This window comes from Bombina bombina, chromosome 1 (genome assembly GCF_027579735.1).
Source record: "Bombina bombina isolate aBomBom1 chromosome 1, aBomBom1.pri, whole genome shotgun sequence".
NCBI classification, from domain to species: domain Eukaryota; kingdom Metazoa; phylum Chordata; class Amphibia; order Anura; family Bombinatoridae; genus Bombina; species Bombina bombina.
The window spans coordinates 1106161493-1106180487 of NC_069499.1; the positions used below are offsets into that span (position 1 = coordinate 1106161493).

The window sequence follows — 18995 nt, forward strand, 5'->3', positions numbered from 1 at the left end:
TTAGTTTAAAAATTGAAAGGTTCTTTTCAGAGCCATTAACCCCTAGCTTGCCTGTGATCATTACAAATCACTGGCTCTTGCACAAAAGCACTTTTTTTGCTCTGTGCATTTTGTTTAGGGGTTACATTTTTTTTTAGTAATTTTTTGTGTTGATTATTTTTTTAGCAATTAACCCCTAGCTTCCCAGTGATCACTATAAATCACTGGCTCTTGCACAAAAGCACTTTTTTGCTCTGTGCATTTTTTTAGGGTTTCTTTTTTTATTTATTTTTTAGTAACTTTTTGTGAGACCCAAAGGCTCTTTTCAGAGCCATTTATTTAATTTAAATTTTGTTGTTTTTTTTTAGTAATTTTTTTTCTGTGACAGATAAAAATAAATTATGTTACAGAGAACATATGCCTGAGGAGGCATATGCCATCTTTGCATCAGAGTCAGACCCTCTATGTCAGGCATAGACCCCAATTTTGACTCTGCCATATGCTCAGATAAATTATTAGATACAGTCTCTACTGATAGTGATGCATCTGTGGCTGCTACCCCCTGCCAGCCCCCCTGCCAGAAGGAGACGTGTTGCTCCAGCTGCCATAGCTGCTGAAGTGTGGGTAAAGCCTCATCTCCAGAGGCCAGATATCCCACACTTCACATCAAATCCTGTCATCAATGTGGATGTGGCAGGATTTAGCCCCCAGCAGTTTGTGGAGGTGTTTCTGGGCGAGTGGGGAACATTGTCGCCCTAACTAATTTATATGCCCATCAGTTCCGTGCTGCAAAGCCTGACACTTTTTTGGCAAAGCAGCAATGGGTCCCCGTCGATGTGCCAGAATTTAAAAAATTCTGGGCATATATGCTGATGGGCATCATAAAGAAACCCTCCATCCACTCCTACTGGAGCAGTAGCCCCATTTGCTCTACCCCCATTTTCTCCCAAAGTATGTCGCGGAAGAGGTATGAAATGATTCTACATTTCATGCACTTCCGCGACAACAGCCTGTGCCCCCCTAGGTAGCATCCCCAGTATAAAATCCGCTCACTGATTACCCACTTTGCTGCCAGGTTTGCGGAGGCTTATACACCTTTAAGGAATATATGTGTGGATGAATCCCTGATGAAGTATAAGGGAAGGCTGGGATTCAAGCAGTATATTCCTTCCAAGCGCTTCAAATATGGAGTAAAGGTGTATAAGCTCTGTGAGAGCGAGACTGGGTATATTCAGATTTTCCCGGGTGTATGAGGGAAAGGATAGCCACCTTGACCCCCCCAGGTTGCCCAGAACATATGGGAACCACTGGCAAGATTGTCTGAGACCTGAGATTACCCCTAATGAACAAAGGGTACCACTTGTGTTTAGATCATTTTTATTTAAGTGTCCTTTTGTTCAAGCTACTGTAAAAAAAACAAAAAAAAACTGTGCAGTTTTCCCAGGACAACTTGCACGCTCCCGGCTACAAAGGGGGGAGAACTCAGCTCTGCGCCAAGAGGAGCTGTTGGCAGTTAAGTACAGAGACAAGAAGGATGTGTACCTTCTTACCATCATCCACAATGAGAGGACTGTGGAGGTCTCTGTACGTGGCAGAGCTGAGAGCATAGGGAAGCCAGTGTGCATCAAGGCTTATAACCAGCATATGGGTGGGATTGATCTGGTAGATCAGCTGCTCCAGCCCTACCTAGTTATTCGGAGGACAACAACCTGGTACAGAAAGAATGCAATTCACTTAATGCAGATTGCAACCCACAACGTATTTTTGTTGTTCAAAAAAGCAAACCCGGAATGAAACAGACATTTTTACTGTTTCAGCTCCAGATCATTTCGGGGATTTTGTACCAAGATGCACCTGCTCCCCAGGCGGTGATGGGAGAGAGCAGAGTTGGGGCTACTCATTTTATTTTTAAAATCCCTCCCTACTGCCGCAAAGCAGAAACCTAAAAAACATGCAGAGTCTGTACCAAGAGGGGGCAGAGAAGGGACACCGCCTTTTACTGTCCTGATTGCTCAGGGCAGCCTGGGGACTACTTCAAGTGGTATCGCACACTTTTTAATTTTATTTACATTTGATGTTTTACATTTCACTGTTCTATTTTTTATAATTTCTAAAATTGGTGCTGTATTTTACCAAAACCCCTGTCAAACCTATGCATGGGGGGCATGGGTTTACTCAGGGTGTCTTGCAGAAAACAACCTGGAGTGTTTTCTTGGAATATCTTACAACAAGCGATCCTAAATCCTATTCATAAAGCAATGTGTGTGTAAAAATGAAAATTTAAAAAATTACCACCATACACTTTCTCCAATTTTTTTTTAGCTTTAACGGTTGTATCAAAGGCATCAAAGCACTCCATACACAATACCTTGGGGTGTCGCAACGTTTCAAATATATACACTTTCATGGCAATAACTAAACTAAAGATATGCCTATCAGAAGAAATACTCCCACTTCCAACTCAAATTACAAGTCAAACAATTGTAACTGAACCTTCCCAAAATCCTGGCAAACCTATGCATTGGGGGCATGGGTGTACTCAGGAGGTCTTGCAGCAGTAAACAACCTGGAGTGTTTTCTTGCAATAACTTACAACAAGCTCTCCTAAATCATAGTAAAAAAGCAATGTATGTGTAAAAATGAAAATAACTTGCAAAGAACATATAAACATTGGGTATTTCTAAACTCAGGACAACATTTAGAAACTATTTAGCATAAGAGTTTTTTTGGTGGTTGTAGATGTGTAAGAGATTTTGGGGGTCAAAGTTAGAAAAAGTGTTTTTTTTTTCATTTTTTCATCATATTTTATATTTTTTTTTATAGTAAATTATAAGATATGATGAAAATAATGGTATCTTTAGAAAGTCCATTTAATGGCAAGAAAAACGGTATATAATGTGTGGGTACTGTAAATGAGTAAGAGGAAAATTACTGTTAAACACAAACACCAGAGAAATTTAAAAATAGCCCTGGTCTCAGATGGTCAACAAATGGAAAAGTGGTCTGGTCACGAAGGGGTTAATCAGTGTATTAATTATTTACATGCTGCTTTTTGTGTTTTTGGCTTTAACAAAGAGGTTTCACTTTTAAGTTTCACTTTCGTTTTTGAAAGTGTTGCACAGCTCCTATTACTTGCTATACTTGGCAAGGGGAAGTACTGCCTTGCACTCCATGTGACCGAGTGTGGTCTATGTTCATTTTCGCCATTCCGGCTGAGACTTGAACCTTAGGAGAGCGTTTCCTCTGTTAAAGGGACAGTCTACACCAGAATTTGTATTATTTAAAAAAATAGATAATTCTTTTATTACCCATTGCCCGGTTTTGCATAACCAACACAGTTAAATTAATATATGTTTTAACTCTGATTACCTTGTATCTAAACCTCTGCAGACTGCCCCTTATCTAAGTGCTTTTGACAGACATGCAGTGTAGCCAATCAGTACAGACTCCTGAATAACTCCACAGGAGTGACCACAATGTTATCTATATGACACACATGAACTAGTACTGTCTAACTGTGAAAAACTTTTAAAATGCTCTGAACTAAGAGGTAGTTTTCAACGGTTTAGAAATCAGTTTGAGCCTACCTAGGTTTAGCTTTTCAAAAATACCACCAATGGAACAAAGAAAATTTGATGATAAAAGTAAATTGGAAAGTGATTTACAATTGCATGCCCTATCTGAATCATGAAAGTTTAATTTTGACTAGACTGTCCCTTTAACTGTCTGAGTCTAGGAGGTGGTGAGTGATCCAGCCATTGGGAGTATAAAGGTACAATTTTCTTTAATAAAAAAACGTTTTTATTTGTGTCCTTCTGTGAGTCTAACCCAAACTATGGAGGACACTGACATGTTAGAAGGTACTCCGTCTGTACTAAATTATACCTGTTTATATTGTGAGGAGGCCATGGTTTTCCCGCCCACTCAATTATCTTACACATGCCTTAATACCGTTATAAAGTCTAAGAAGGGAGACAAGCCTGCTAAGTCTCTTAGTCCCTCGGAGCCGTCTACCTCTCAGGACTCGGCGTCCAGTGAGATTCCTACCCTTGCTACAATATCCACACCACATGCAGTTCCCCATAGCACATCTAATCCTCCATTCGGGGGCACCCTCTTCTTGTGGACTTTGCCCCGCATTTACAAATGGCGGGGTCTGCGGCCCTCAGTGCATTACCTCGCTCTAACAAACGCAAGAGAAAGGTTAAACATAGCTTTCCTGACCCGGAGTCATCTAAATATTTATCGGATTTAGCTATTATGTCCCAGTTATCTGATGATGAGTTAACCTCTGTAGCTTCAGAGGGTGAACTTTCTGTGTCGGAGTCCTTAGCGTCTAAGCCTCCTGCTGCAAAGGATATGTCCTTTAGATTTAAAATTAAGCACTTGCGTTTTTCATTCAAGGAGGTTCTGTCTACGTTAGAGGTTCCAGAGGCCGCGCTGCCTGAAGAACCTATGATACCAAAATTACACAGAGTTTACGAAGACAGGAAAGTTCCTTTGACTTTTCCTGTGCCGTTTAAGATGGCAAACATTATTAAGAACGAATGGGAAAGAATTGGTTCTTCCTTTTCCCCCTCGTCTACTTTTATAAAAGTTGTTCCCGGTCTCTGGCTCTCAACTTGATATGTGGGGCTCCATTCCTAAGGTGAATAGTGCTATTTCTATGTTTGCTAAACGTACTAATATACCTCTTGATGATAGTTCTTCGTTCAGAGAGCCGATGGATAAGAAAATGAAGACCTTTCTGAGAAAGATGTTTCAACCGGCAGCTGCAGTTGCCAGAACGTCTACCTATTGGTGCAACTCTTTGTCGTAACTCATTGAGGTTGAATCTCCCCTCAAGGATATTAAAGACAGGATTAAAGCTCTGAGAATTGCTATTTCTTTTATCTGTGATACGAACATGCATATTATTCACCTAAATGCAAAGGCCTCGCCTTTGCGGTCCTAGCCCGCCGGGCGGTCTGGTTGAAGTCTTGGTCTGCGGATATGACTTCTAAGTTTAGACTCCTTTTTCTTCCCTTCAAGGGAAAGATTTTATTTGGACCAGGCCTGGACTCCATTATTTCTACGTTACCGGAGGCAAGTGTGCATTCCTACCGCTAGATTAGAAGAACAAGTCTAAGGGACAACAATCTTCTTCTAATTTTCGTTCCTTTAGTTCTGACAAATCCCAACAACAACAATTCTCCTCCAAGCCCAAGCAACCCAAGAGTACCTGGAAGCAGGCTCAGTCCTGGAATAAGTCCAAGCAGAATAAGAAGCCCACGGAAAACAAATCGGCATGAAGGGGCGGCCTTCTCTTTGTTCCTTCCTTCAAGATAGAAACGATAAGGTCCATCCTTCAATTCCGGAAGGCCAGTTTATGACAACTATAGATCTGAAGGACGCTTACATTCATGTTCCAATCCACAGGGAACACCTTCAGTTCCTGAGGCTTGCATTCCTGGACCAGCACTTCCAGTTTATTGCCCTTCCGTTTGGCCTAGCTACTGCTTCAAGAAACTTTATGAAGGTTCTGGGGGCTCTTCTAGCCATTGCCAGAACTCAGGGTATTGCAGTAGCCCCATACTTGGATGATATTCTGGTGCTATTAGATAGCCGGTCGAGAGAATCGATCTCTTGGTTGCTCTGTCCAGATCATCTGTCCCGAGGGACATGCTTCTTAAGACCATCCTGGGAGATTGTGACTACAGGCGAAAACCTATCCAGATAGAGATCTGTTTGGGGTGCCAGGAAGACCACAGGGGTTGTGGACTCAGGAGGAGTCTTCCCTCTTGATCAATATTTTGGAACTACAGGCAATTTTCAAGGCCTTATCGACTTGGCCACTTCTGGGTTCGTCCCAGTTTATCAGATTCCAATCAGACAATATAACCTCGGTGGCTTACATCAACCATCGGGGGGGGGGAAGAGAAGTTCCTTGGCGATGAAGAAAGTATCTCAGATTCTGGAGTGGGGGAGGCCCACAGTTGTTCGCTGTTAGCAATCCACATTGCGGGTGTGGACACCTGGGAGGCAGTTTTTCTCACCAGGCAATCCTTCCATCCAGGGGAATAGTCTCTCCATCCCTAAGTGTTTGCAGAGATATGCAGCAAGTGGGGGATGCCGGAGATAGATCTCATGACATCCTGTCTCAATACCAAGCTACCCAGTTACGGGTTGAGGTCGAGGGATCCCCAAGCGGATCTAATAGATGCACTAGCAATGCCCTGGAGGTTCAAACTCATATATCCTTTTCCTCCAATACCGCTTCTTCCTCAAGTGGTGGCCCGCATCAAGCAGGAGCAGGTATCAATAATCCTGATTGCTGCATCCTGGCTGCGAAGGACGTGGTTTGCGGATCTAGTAGGGATGTCCTCATCTCCTCCGTGGAAGTTATTTTGTCGCAGAGACCTGCTGATAGAAGGTCCATTTGTTCAGCAAAATCTGGATTCTCTGAGGCTGACTGCGTGGAGATTGAACGATTAGTCTTAGCCAAGAGAGGTTTCTCTGAGAGTGTCATTGATACTCTTATTCAAGCTCGTAAACCAGTTACTCAGCGTATCTACCACAAGGTGTGGAGGACTTACTTATTCTGGTGTGAAGACCATGGTTTTTCCTGGCACAGAGTTAAGGTTGCCAGCATTGTATCTTTTCTCCAGGATGGGCTGGAGAAGGGCCTTTCTGCTAGTTCCCTGAAGGGACAGATTTCGGCCCTGTCGGTTTTATTGCACAAGAGACTGGCTGAGCTTCCAGACGTGCAGTCCTTTTTTGAAGGCTCTGATTAGGATCAGACCTGTGTTTAGATCTTTGGCTCCTCCTTGGAGCCTGGGTTTTGCAACAGGTTCCGTTTGAGCCTCTGCATTCGGTTGACATTAAATCGTTATCTTGGAAGGTTCTCTCTTTATTGGCTATTGCGCAGAGTTGCTATTGCAATGTGAGCCCCCTTATCTGATTTTCCATGCAGATAAGGCCGTTTTACGTACTAATTAGGTTTTCTTCCTAAGGTTGTGTCAGATCGCAACATCAATCAGGAAATTGTGGTTCCTTCCTTGTGTCCTAATCCATCGAATTAACGCTTACTTCACAATTTGATTGTGGTTAGCACCTTGAAGTTTTATCTTCAGGCTACTAAGGAGTTTAGACAATCTTCCTCTTTGTTTGTGGTCTATTCGGGGAAGCGTAAGTGGCAGAATGCTACTTCGACTTTCCTATCTTTTTGGTTAAGGAGTGTCATCCGCTTAGCTAACGAGACAGCGGGACATCGTCCTCCCGAGAGGATAGTGGCTTCCTCTTGGGTCTTTAAGAACGAGGCCTCTATGGATCAGATTTGTAAGGCGGCTACCTGGTCCTCCTTACATTTTAAAAGTTTGATGTTTTTGCTTCGGCTGAAGCAGCTTTTGGGAGAAAAGTGTTGCATGCTGTGGTGCCCTCAGAATAGGATCCGCATCTTCCTTTTTGTTCCCTCATATTATTCATTCAGTATTCTCCGGAGCTTGGGTATAGTTTTCCCAACAGTAAGGAATGAAGCCGTGGACTCTCCCTATCTTAGGAAGGAAAACATTTTTACTTGTCTATGGTCGGTCCCCTATTATTTATTTTATTCTTCTGGCACCATTTATACCCTAATGTTTCTTCTTCTTTTCCTTGTTCCCTCTGGAAAATGACTGGTGTAATGAGGAAGTGGGAGGTATATTTAAGCCTTTGGCTGGGGTGTCTTTGTAGCCTCCTGGTGGCCAGGTGTTGTATTTCCCAACAGTAAGGAATGAAGCAGTGGACTTTCCCTATCCGGAAGGAAAGGAATTTATCTGGTAAACATACATTGTTTTCTTGATTTTTCATCAAGATAAGGGTGTGCTTCAGACAGTTTATTCCTTCCTTCCAAATGTATCTACAGATGCAATTAATCATTTCATTCTGTTCTCTACACATTTTGTGACCTCAGATTTAATGGGGAAGCCACAACAATTCAGAATTTCTTTTTTCATATTTATCCATTTTTCTGGATCTCTTAATATTCAAAAGCCACAGCAATTACTCTAGCTGCTTACCTTAAAGCCTTCATTCATAAAGCATATTTGATTGTGGGCAAGACTCCCCAGGAAGGCATTACTGTTCCTTCCACTAGAGCAGTTGCTACTTCTTGGGCCTTTTGTAATGAGGTGTTTATAGACCTGATTTGTAAGGTGGCCACCTGGTCTTCTTTGCACAACTTTACTATGTTTTTTCATTTTGACGTGTTTGACTTCTCTAAAGCTACTTTTGGCCGAAAAATACAGCAACTCTAGTGTCTGAGAAGTAACTCAACTGCCTTACCTTTCTTGTGCCTCCTTATTACATGTTGGTTTAGTGGACTTCTTGGATAAAAGATCACACATATGATGTCCCGTAGACTGTTACTTATGAATCAAAACAAAAAATTTATGCTAACCTCATTTAATTTCTTTCATGATGGTGGGTGTCACACCCGTATGCGAATCTGAGGAATACAAAATAATTTCAGTATCAATGGTAAGACCTCAATTGCCGAGACAAAATAAAATCTAAATTAATGTAGCAGAAAGTTACTGAAGAATACAATGAGAGGTTGTATCTTCATTTGTAACACCAAGCTGTGATTTCTATAATGGTGGTGTAAATAGGATTACCCTATAGCTGCCACATGTGCAGAGAAGTGCACTGAGGGAATGCAGCAGGGAAATCGGTTTACACCCCAGAGGTCAGATAAGGCATATAGGGCAGAACAAAAATAAAATATGAAGCACAAACTTCTATAAAAAATAATCAATTGTTAGTGCAAGAAATATAAGCGGATGAGGTGAAATAGAACCTATTAAAAATAAAGTCTTATAGAAAAATATGAAGGTTGTATATTGTCCAAATAGCATAAAATCTCAATAGGAGTAGAATTTATGTGCAGGATACCACAGCAAAATAATTATGAAGTATAGGGCTTACCGGAGACCAATTTGTTTGAGAGAGCTGTGCGATACAAAGTGTGGTTAAAGAGCGCTGTGTCAGTCCGACTGTGCTGAAGTTGGCGTGTGACGTCACCGCCGCGTGGCTTGGATGAGCGTGGTTGTATCCCAGCTGACTGCCGATGCAGTGTAATCCGGAGCAGAGAAAATACAGAGCAGTAGAGATGACAAAGTGTTAGAGAGCGCTGTGGATTAATAGCAGAATGTAATTTTTCCAGATGCTGAATCGTAGGAATGTGAACAGCGTTCACTTTGGCAGTTTTGTGATCTGGTCGCGTGGATCCGTCTATTGAAAACTCAGTACAGAGCAGGAGTTGGCTTGTAGTGTATCAGAGGTATAACTTCAATACTAAGCAATTTGTGAAGTGGGAGGCAACCTTAAATAGGGTGGAGAGGATAAGGTGAGCAGAAAATTAAAGGAACAGTGATTACTGACAGGTAGTATGAGAGGAATCCCTGACAGAATCCCCCATCTAATGAGCAACTCCCGGGGCTCATGGTCCAGGGCGGTCAGGGTTTCTTTGATGGAAACTGGAAACCAGACGCGGTGCTGAAATGTTGCTGGCAGGTTCCCAAGAGTCTTCCTCCTTGGAGTAGCCCTTCCAGCTGATGAGGTATTGTAGAGCTCCTCGGTACAGGCGGGAGTCGAGAATAGATCTTATTTCATACTCGACATTTGGATCAATGGTAACGGTTGGAGTAGACCGTTGATTTGAGATGCGTCTAACCTCCCTATAGGGTTTTAATAGGGAGACGTGAAATGTTGGGTGAATCTTTAATGTGTCAGGTAACTTGAGGCGGACAGCATTTGGATTGATCACTTTCTCAACTGGATATGGTCCAACGAAAAGAGGGGAGAGTTTTCTGGATGGAGTATTCATTCTCAAGTTTTTTGTAGAGAGCCATACTAAGTCGCCTATTTGGTAGACTGGAGGAGTTCTTCTGTGTTTGTCATAGTAATGTTTTTGTATGTCTTTGGCCCGTTTTATGGAGGATTCGATAGAGCTGAAGTTAGAGGAGATGGAGTCAGACAATTCCGAGATGCTGGGAGAGAGGGACTGTGAAGTAGGTAACAACTGGAAAGAAGGGTGAAAACCATAATTTGCAAAGAACGGGGTTTGATTGGTAGTGGAATGTAACGTATTATTATAACAGAATTCTGCATAAGGTAAAAGTTCAGACCAATGGTCTTGTTGTGTAGAACAGAATGCTCTCAAGAATTGCTCAAGCCACTGATTACATCTTTCCGTCTGTCCATTTGTTTGTGGATGATACGCAGTGGTAAGTCTTCTGTCGATGTTGAATATTTTACAGAATTGCGACCACAACTTGCTGGAGAATTGTGTGCCCCGATCGGAAAGGATAGTAGTGGGTATAACATGGTATTTGAAAACATTGGAAATAAGTAAACGGATAGTCTCCATAGCAGTAGGTAGTTTGTTATATGGAATAAAATGACACATTTTTGTGAACAAATCCACAACAACAAGAATGGTGGTATTTTTTGAGGAAAGAGGCAGGTCAACAATAAAATCAAGTGCAATGTCGGACCATGGCCTCTTTGGTGTAGGTAGAGAAAGTAGCAAGCCATAGGGGGGCTGTTTTTCCTTTTTTGAAACTATACATGTACCACAAGTCTGAACATGGTTTTTTATGTCAGTGGTCATGTGAGGCCACCAATAGTTTCTGTTAACTAATTCTAAAGTCTTGGTAATCCCTGGATGCCCAGCGAGTAGAGAGTCATGAACAGAATGGAGGAGAGTAGATCTGAGAGTAGGTGGGATGTATAATTTAGAGTTAAAGTAGTAGCAGCCGTCAGGTTTGATAGTAAGATCAAGCTCCGCCTTTGTTTGATCCTTTCTTTGTTCGATTTTTAGGATAGGCAGGGAGTCAGTGGTGAAACAAAGAAAATTTTGAGGTGGGATAAGAGATTGTTGAAGGGATGGTGAAGGTTTGTCCACTGGCATACGTGAGAGGGCATCCGCCTTCTGATTTTTTCCAGATGGACGAAAAGTAATTAGGTAATTAAACCTTGATAGGAATAGATTCCAGCGGACTTGTCTAGCAGATAAGGTCCTAGTAGACTTTAGGTACTGTAAGTTCCTATGGTCGGTATAGATTAGAATAGGAATAGGAGTCCCTTCCAACAGGTGTCGCCAATGTTCCAAAGATAGCTTTATAGCGAGTAACTCTTTATCCCCGATGGGATAGTTTTGTTCAGCCAAATTCAGGGTTCGTGAGTAGTAGGCGACAGGGTGTAGGGTTTTTTTCAAATCTTCCCTCTGAGACAAGATTGCGCCTACTGCATAGTTGGATGCATCGACTTCCAGAACGAATTGGTATTTTGGGTCAGGGAACCGGAGGATGGGAGCAGTGGTAAATTTTTCCTTGAGGAAATCAAATGCTTTTTGAGCATCAGAGGACCATTTGAAAGTTCTATTGGATTTTGTTAATGAAGTAAGTGGAACTGTGAGCTTGGAGAAATTTTTTATAAACTTTCGATAAAAGTTCGCAAATCCCATAAAACTTTGTACCTGTTTTTTGGTTTTAGGGATGGGCCACTGTAGAATTGTATTGATTTTGTTGTCCTCCATACGAATGCCTGCTGGGGAAATTTCGTAACCTAGAAATGAAATAGACTGCGAATTGAATATACATTTTTCAGCCTTTGCGTATAGATGGTTACTTCTAAGTCTGGAGAGAACTTGTTTAACATGAGTGATGTGTTCAGGTAAGGACTTGGAGTATACTAGTATATCATCCAGGTAGATGACAATGTAAACATCCAGGATATCTCTGAACACGTCGTTGATAAGATGTTGAAAAGTAGCAGGGGCATTACATAACCCAAATGGCATGACGACGTATTCGAACAATCCGTAACGAGTTCGAAACGCCGTCAACCATTCATCCCCAGATCTTATTCGGATTAGGTTGTAAGCCCCCCTTAGGTCTAATTTAGTGAAGTATTTGGCCCCTTCAAGTCTCTCTATGAGCTCCGGAATCAACGGTAAAGGGTACCTATTTTTTATGGTAATCTGATTCAATTTTCTATAGTCGATTATGGGTCTTAGTGAACCGTCTTTATTTTTCACAAAAAATATCCCCGCACCTGCGGGAGAAGTAGAGGGGCGAATGAAGCCCTTTTTTAGATTTTCATGGATATAAGTTTTTAGATGCAGAAGTTCGGGGTTCGACAGAGGGAATATATGCCCACAGGGTATTTCAGATCCTGGAATGATATCAATGGGACAATCGTATTTTCGATGAGGGGGAAGGTTTTCACTTTCTGTCTTACTAAAAACATCAATGTACTCTTTGTACACATCAGGTACAAGGTTTTCAGGTGAGACTTCGGTTGTCTGTAGGACAGTGACCGGAAAACAATTGTTAATACAGTGAGGAGAAGAGAAGGTCAGTGAGTTGTTAGACCAGTTTATAGTTGGATTGTGAGTTTTAAGCCATTGAATACCCACAACCACAGGGGAGACAGGTGAACAGATTACATCAAAAGTAATAAACTCTCTATGGTGGTCAGTGGTACTCACCAGGAGGGGTACGGTTTCATAGACCACAGGACCAGTGGTGATTTCTCTACCATCTATCCCCCTAAGAAAAACAGGAGACTTTTTCTGAGTTAGTGGTATTTTATTTACAGTGACATATTCCTTATCTATGTATGAGGCAGTGGCTCCGGAATCAACTATCGCGGATGCGCTGGCCCGCTGTTTTTCCCACTGTAAGAGAAGAGACAGTGTTAAATAAGAATGAGTTTGTACCTGGGTAGTACAACAAAAAGGTTGGTATGAAATCTTACCCTTATTCTGTCTGAGAAGGGATGGACAATCTTTTACTGTGTGATCGTCAGAGGCACAGTATAGACAAAGATTTAGGTTGCATCGTCTGAGCTTTTCTTGGGGAGAGAGAGGACCTTTTACGAATCCTATGTCCATAGGTTCGGGCAAGATTTTAGAAGAGGAAGTAGTATGTGAGGTAGTGACTTGTTTTTTGTAAGAGAAATCATGTGAAGACCTCTCTTGCTGCCTTTCTCTGAGGCGTCTGTCTATGGTGATGGACAGGGTCATCAAATCTTCGAGTGTAGGGGGTAGATCTATTCGTGAAAGTTCATCTTTAATAGCGTCAGACAGACCCAATCTAAACTGGTTCCGCAATGATAAGTTGTTCCACTGTGAATCTTTTGCCCATTTCTTGAATTCGGTGATGTAGTCTTCTACAACCCTCTTTTTTTGTTTCAACCCTCTCATGGCTGTTTCTGCCGTAATCTGTTTGTATGGGTCCTCATACAACTGACCCATAGCTGTGAAGAAATTCTCTAATGAGTTTAAGATTTCTTCGTTGTTCTCAAAAAATGTGTTCGCCCAAGTACGGGGTTCACCTCTTAAGTATGATATCGTAGTAAGAACCCTCACCCTATCAGTAGGATAGGTATGGGGTTTTAATGCAAACATGAGCAAGCATGCGTTTTTGAATTCTCTATACTGGGATCTATCCCCATGGAATTTCTCTGGGGGACTAACTTGGGGCTCAGTGCCAGGAATTCTTTTGTCAACCACATCCCTAATATAAGCTTTTATAGTCTCATTCTCTGTTTTGAGGGAATTGAGACCATCAGTTAATAGATCAACCCTTTGTTGAAGGGCAATTATGTGTGGGTTAGTCTCAGCTGGGTCCATATTACTTTAGGGCTTAGTATTCTGTCACACCCGTATGCGAATCTGAGGAATACAAAATAATTTCAGTATCAATGGTAAGACCTCAATTGCCGAGACAAAATAAAATCTAAATTAATGTAGCAGAAAGTTACTGAAGAATACAATGAGAGGTTGTATCTTCATTTGTAACACCAAGCTGTGATTTCTATAATGGTGGTGTAAATAGGATTACCCTATAGCTGCCACATGTGCAGAGAAGTGCACTGAGGGAATGCAGCAGGGAAATCGGTTTACACCCCAGAGGTCAGATAAGGCATATAGGGCAGAACAAAAATAAAATATGAAGCACAAACTTCTATAAAAAATAATCAATTGTTAGTGCAAGAAATATAAGCGGATGAGGTGAAATAGAACCTATTAAAAATAAAGTCTTATAGAAAAATATGAAGGTTGTATATTGTCCAAATAGCATAAAATCTCAATAGGAGTAGAATTTATGTGCAGGATACCACAGCAAAATAATTATGAAGTATAGGGCTTACCGGAGACCAATTCGTTTGAGAGAGCTGTGCGATACAAAGTGTGGTTAAAGAGCGCTGTGTCAGTCCGACTGTGCTGAAGTTGGCGTGTGACGTCACCGCCGCGTGGCTTGGATGAGCGTGGTTGTATCCCAGCTGACTGCCGATGCAGTGTAATCCGGAGCAGAGAAAATACAGAGCAGTAGAGATGACAAAGTGTTAGAGAGCGCTGTGGATTAATAGCAGAATGTAATTTTTCCAGATGCTGAATCGTAGGAATGTGAACAGCGTTCACTTTGGCAGTTTTGTGATCTGGTCGCGTGGATCCGTCTATTGAAAACTCAGTACAGAGCAGGAGTTGGCTTGTAGTGTATCAGAGGTATAACTTCAATACTAAGCAATTTGTGAAGTGGGAGGCAACCTTAAATAGGGTGGAGAGGATAAGGTGAGCAGAAAATTAAAGGAACAGTGATTACTGACAGGTAGTATGAGAGGAATCCCTGACAGTGGGAGTCCACAAGCCCAGCCCTTGTATTTCTGTAGTTGGCAGCAGAGCTTGCTTTCCTAGTTTTCCTTCTCTCCTTGGATATACGTTTAACTGAGGGATTCTGGGAGATAGGGATCAAAGCTGTGGTATGTTATGGTGTTTTTGCTTCCTAGTGGACTGTTGTGTAATAGTGTAATCCCACATGTGATGTCTTGTGGACCCTCTCTCATGACAGAAACTAATTTATCAGGTAAGCATAAATTTAGTTTTTCTAGATATCTCTATGGATTTGGTTGTGTATTATTCTTGGGTTGTAACCTTGTTTTCTAAATGTATTTTTAAAGGGAAAGTCAAGTCAAAATTAAACGTTTATGATTCAGATAGGGCTAGCAATTATAAACAACGTTCCAATTCACTTTTATCATCAAATTTACTTTGTTCTCCTGTTGTTCTTAGTTGAAAGCTAAACCTAGGTAGGATGCTAATTTCTAAGCCCTTGAAGGCCGCCTCTTATGCCAATGCATTTGACAGTTTTCACAGCTAGAGGGCATTAGTTGACATGTGCCATATAGATAACATTGTGCTCATGCCTGTGGAGTTAACTAGGAGTAAGCACTGATTGACTAAAATGCAAGTCTGTCAATCTGCAGAGACTTAGATACAAGGTAACCACAGACATAAAAAGTATATTAATATTCTTACCCATTCCTCAGTTTTGCATAACTAACACGGTTATATTATTTATCTTGTTAAACTATAACAATTCTGGAGTAGACTGTCCCTTTTAACAATGCAATTGTTTTCCAAAGTATTTTTGTGTGAATGGCTCAATTATTCGTTTTGTATTTTTTTTTAAACTATGATTTTCATTTTTGTAATGCATGCATCTTCTTCCCATACGAAAATGCAGCATACACCTCATAGCGAGACAACCTGTTTACTGGGTAAAAAGTGGCTTGATATAATTCCACATGGGGAATAGAGGTACTGGTGAGCATTATTAAAAAATCACACCAGCCCACAGACCTTTAGAGAATCAGGTTCTTTGTCTGCTTTCGTGATGGTTCTTGAAACTTCTGTATGGACTTTCATTTCTTTTTGCTAAGTGAAGATGTTCCTGCTATATTATGGGCTACTAGAAATGGAAATGATGGCCATCTACCAAATAGAGCTAAGACCCAATATACCTTGTCACAACACAACTGAATGAAATTATGTTTTAATGAGAAAATATATATTTTTTAAAGCACACATACTATTTGCACATTACTTAATTCAGTTGGTTAGATCAGGTTTGATAAATTGTTGTTTTTGTTAGATCTAGCATACAAGAGGGGTATTATAAATTAGTTGAAGCGGAGGCTAACCCGTCATCAGCCCCCCTTAAAAAAATTGGACAATAAGTTATTGAATTTGATAGATATTTGTTAGATCAGTTACGATCAGTCATTTGTTTTCTTAGCTCTAACATAATTACAGTGATATTGGGTATTAAATTATGAGGGCTGCCCCCCCTCCACCCAATCAAACTTTCAGAAAAAATAATAATTCAGGCTTATAGATATTTGTTAGATCAGGTTTGATCAAGTGTTTATAACGTTAGATCTAACAAGCTAAAGCTGGGATAAACAATTATTTGGAGGGGGGCTAAATGAAACCTTAAAAATGACATCTGCAAGTTATTCTCAGACTAATCTTTTCTTTAAATGCATCATTCTATCTAACATTTATTTTGTGGTTAATGTCCCTTTGATACCACCTTTTGCTTGTTAGATCCAACATAATAAACACCTGATCTAACCAAGATCTATTGTCTGAAATTTGATTGGGGGCCACCTAATTTAATACCTAGTATCTCTGTAATTATGTTAGATCTAACAAAACAACTGACTGATCATACTTGATCTAACAAATATCTATCAAATTAAATAACTTTTCATGCATTTTTTTTATTAAGGGTGGGCTGATGACTGGTTAGCCTCCCTCCAAATAATTGTTAATACCAGCTTTAGCTTGTTAGATCTAACGTTATAAACACTTGATCAAACCTGATCTAACAAATATCTATTAGCCTCAATGATTTTTTTTGTCTGAAACTTTGATTCGGGGGGCAGCCCCCCTAATTTAAGGATATGAAACTCAATTTTTTTCTTTCATGATTCAGATAGAGAATTTAATTTTATGCAATTTTCTAATTTACTCCTATTATCAATTTTTCTTTATTCTCTGGTTATGCTGACTGAACACATGGGTGAGCCAATGACAATCAGTATATATATGCAACAACCAATCAGCAGCTAGAACTAGGTTCTTTGCTGCTCCTGTGCTTTCCTAGATAAACCTTTCAGCAAATGATAACGAGAAGGAAGCAAATTAAATAATTGAAGTAAATTGAAAATGTGTTTAAAATTGTATTCTCAATCTGAATCATAAAAGAAAATGTTTGGGTTTCATGTCCCTTTAATACCAAATATCTCTGTAATTATGTTAGATCTAACAAAACAACTGGCATGATCTAACAAATATCTATCCAATTAAACAACTTTTTGTCCAATTTTTTGGATGGGGGTGGGGGGTAATGTCGGGTTACCCCCCCTCCAAATAATTGTTAATACCACTCTTTGTATGCTATATCCAACGAAAATAACAATTGATATCTAACCAACTGAATTAAGTTTGTTTTAAAATTTTGATTTTGGGTGCCAACCCGGCAGAGATGAAGTAATTTGCTACTTTGAGTAGCAAAAAAAGTTTGCTTCATTCTCTTGTTAGCCTTTGTTTAAAATCATACCTAGGTAGGCTCAGGAGCTGCATTGTACTTCTGGTGGCTGCACATATATACCTTGTGGTCATTGGCTTACCTGAGATATTTAACTAGCTCCTTGTAGTCCATTGCTGCTCTTTAAACAAAGAATACCAAGAGAATGAAGCAGATTTCATAATAGAAGTCATTTGGAAAGTTGTTTAAAATTCAGTTTTCTGAAATAAATTGTTTGGGTTTCATGTCTCTTTAATGCATCGCAACAATTTTTTATTTTTTTTATTCTTTGAGATTTATTTTAAGGCATACGGAGCTGAAATGTCAGTTCAATATATACAGAGAACATTGCAACAGTTTTCATAATCACCTAGTATGGTAATCTTATTTGTAATTACGTTTTTACTGTCCCTTTAAACATTATCATGGTCACAGCATGTTGTAACCTATATGGGAAAAACATAAGTTTGTATATATAGAAACCTGATGATTGTGTCTATATTATGTATATCATTTTTTTATTAACTTTATTAAAAAGTTAATGTTTACTGTACAGAAGAATTAATTGTATACTTGTTTTATTTAAGGAAATGAAGGAACCAGCATATCCCTAGGAAATGAAGGCTTGGATGAGAGCCATAATAAGAGTTGTGGGCAGTCTCTGACATCTGACGATGTCTCTCTTACCTCAGATAACCAAGATGAGGGTGAGTTATTCTGTCATTTTATAAAAACAAACATCTTCATGATTAGAATATTTTTAGGAATGTAACATGAGGTACAAAACTGTCATGCATCTGATAAAGTCTGTGTGCTATAATATGATATGATTTTAAAATTAAAGGGACTCAATTATCAAAATTAAATTGTGCATATGTTCATTTCATTGTTGAATAAAAGCATTTTGTGCATTATATCTTAATGCTTGTAATAAAAACTAGCACTGTTTCAGTGGCATAGGGACATATGCTGTCCTTGCTCTATGCACCCTATATGTCAACATTGTGCCAGCTTAGAGCACTATTGGCAAATAGTGATGACTTGATTTGACAACAGCCACTACTGACTCTCTGAGCAGCCATTGTGTGTTTTTTTAAATATAAAATGATTTACAAATTACCATTTACCTCACCAGTGAGTCACAATCTTCTCTGCCTGCTTCTTTGTTTTTTTTGTTTTTGTTTTTTTTTTAAATGCAAATTATATTCTATATTTATTTGTTACAGCAGCTATTACCTTTATGATTACTGTACAGTATTAACCTACTCATGGTACTATGTATACAACCTATATATACCATTAGGTAGCATGTCATTTATTTGTTACAGCAGCTATTACCTTTATGATTACTGTACAGTATTAACCTACACATGGTACTATGTATACAATGTATACCTTTAGGTAGCATGTCATTTATTTGTAACAGCAGCTATTACCTTTATGATTACTGTACAGTATTAACCTACTCATGGTACTATGTATACAACCTATATATACCTTTAGGTTGCATGTAATTTATTTGTTACCGCAGCTATAACCGTTATGATTACTGTACAGTATTAACCTACTCATTGTACTATGTATACAATGTATACCTATGTATACCTTTAGGTAGCA

General features: G+C 39.9%; 1 protein-coding gene across 1 annotated transcript in view; it reads left to right on the top strand.

The window, feature by feature from the left end:
* The window catches only part of SKAP1 (src kinase associated phosphoprotein 1), a 552748-nt gene extending 534109 nt beyond the window's left edge, over nucleotides 1–18639 (top strand). Inside the window, exons 5-6 of the mRNA XM_053717407.1 lie at nucleotides 17966–18085; nucleotides 18605–18639. Coding sequence (XP_053573382.1) covers nucleotides 17966–18085; nucleotides 18605–18639 — 155 coding nt within the window. The remainder of the gene's footprint in view (nucleotides 1–17965; nucleotides 18086–18604) is intronic.
* Nucleotides 18640–18995: the final 356 nt, after the last annotated feature.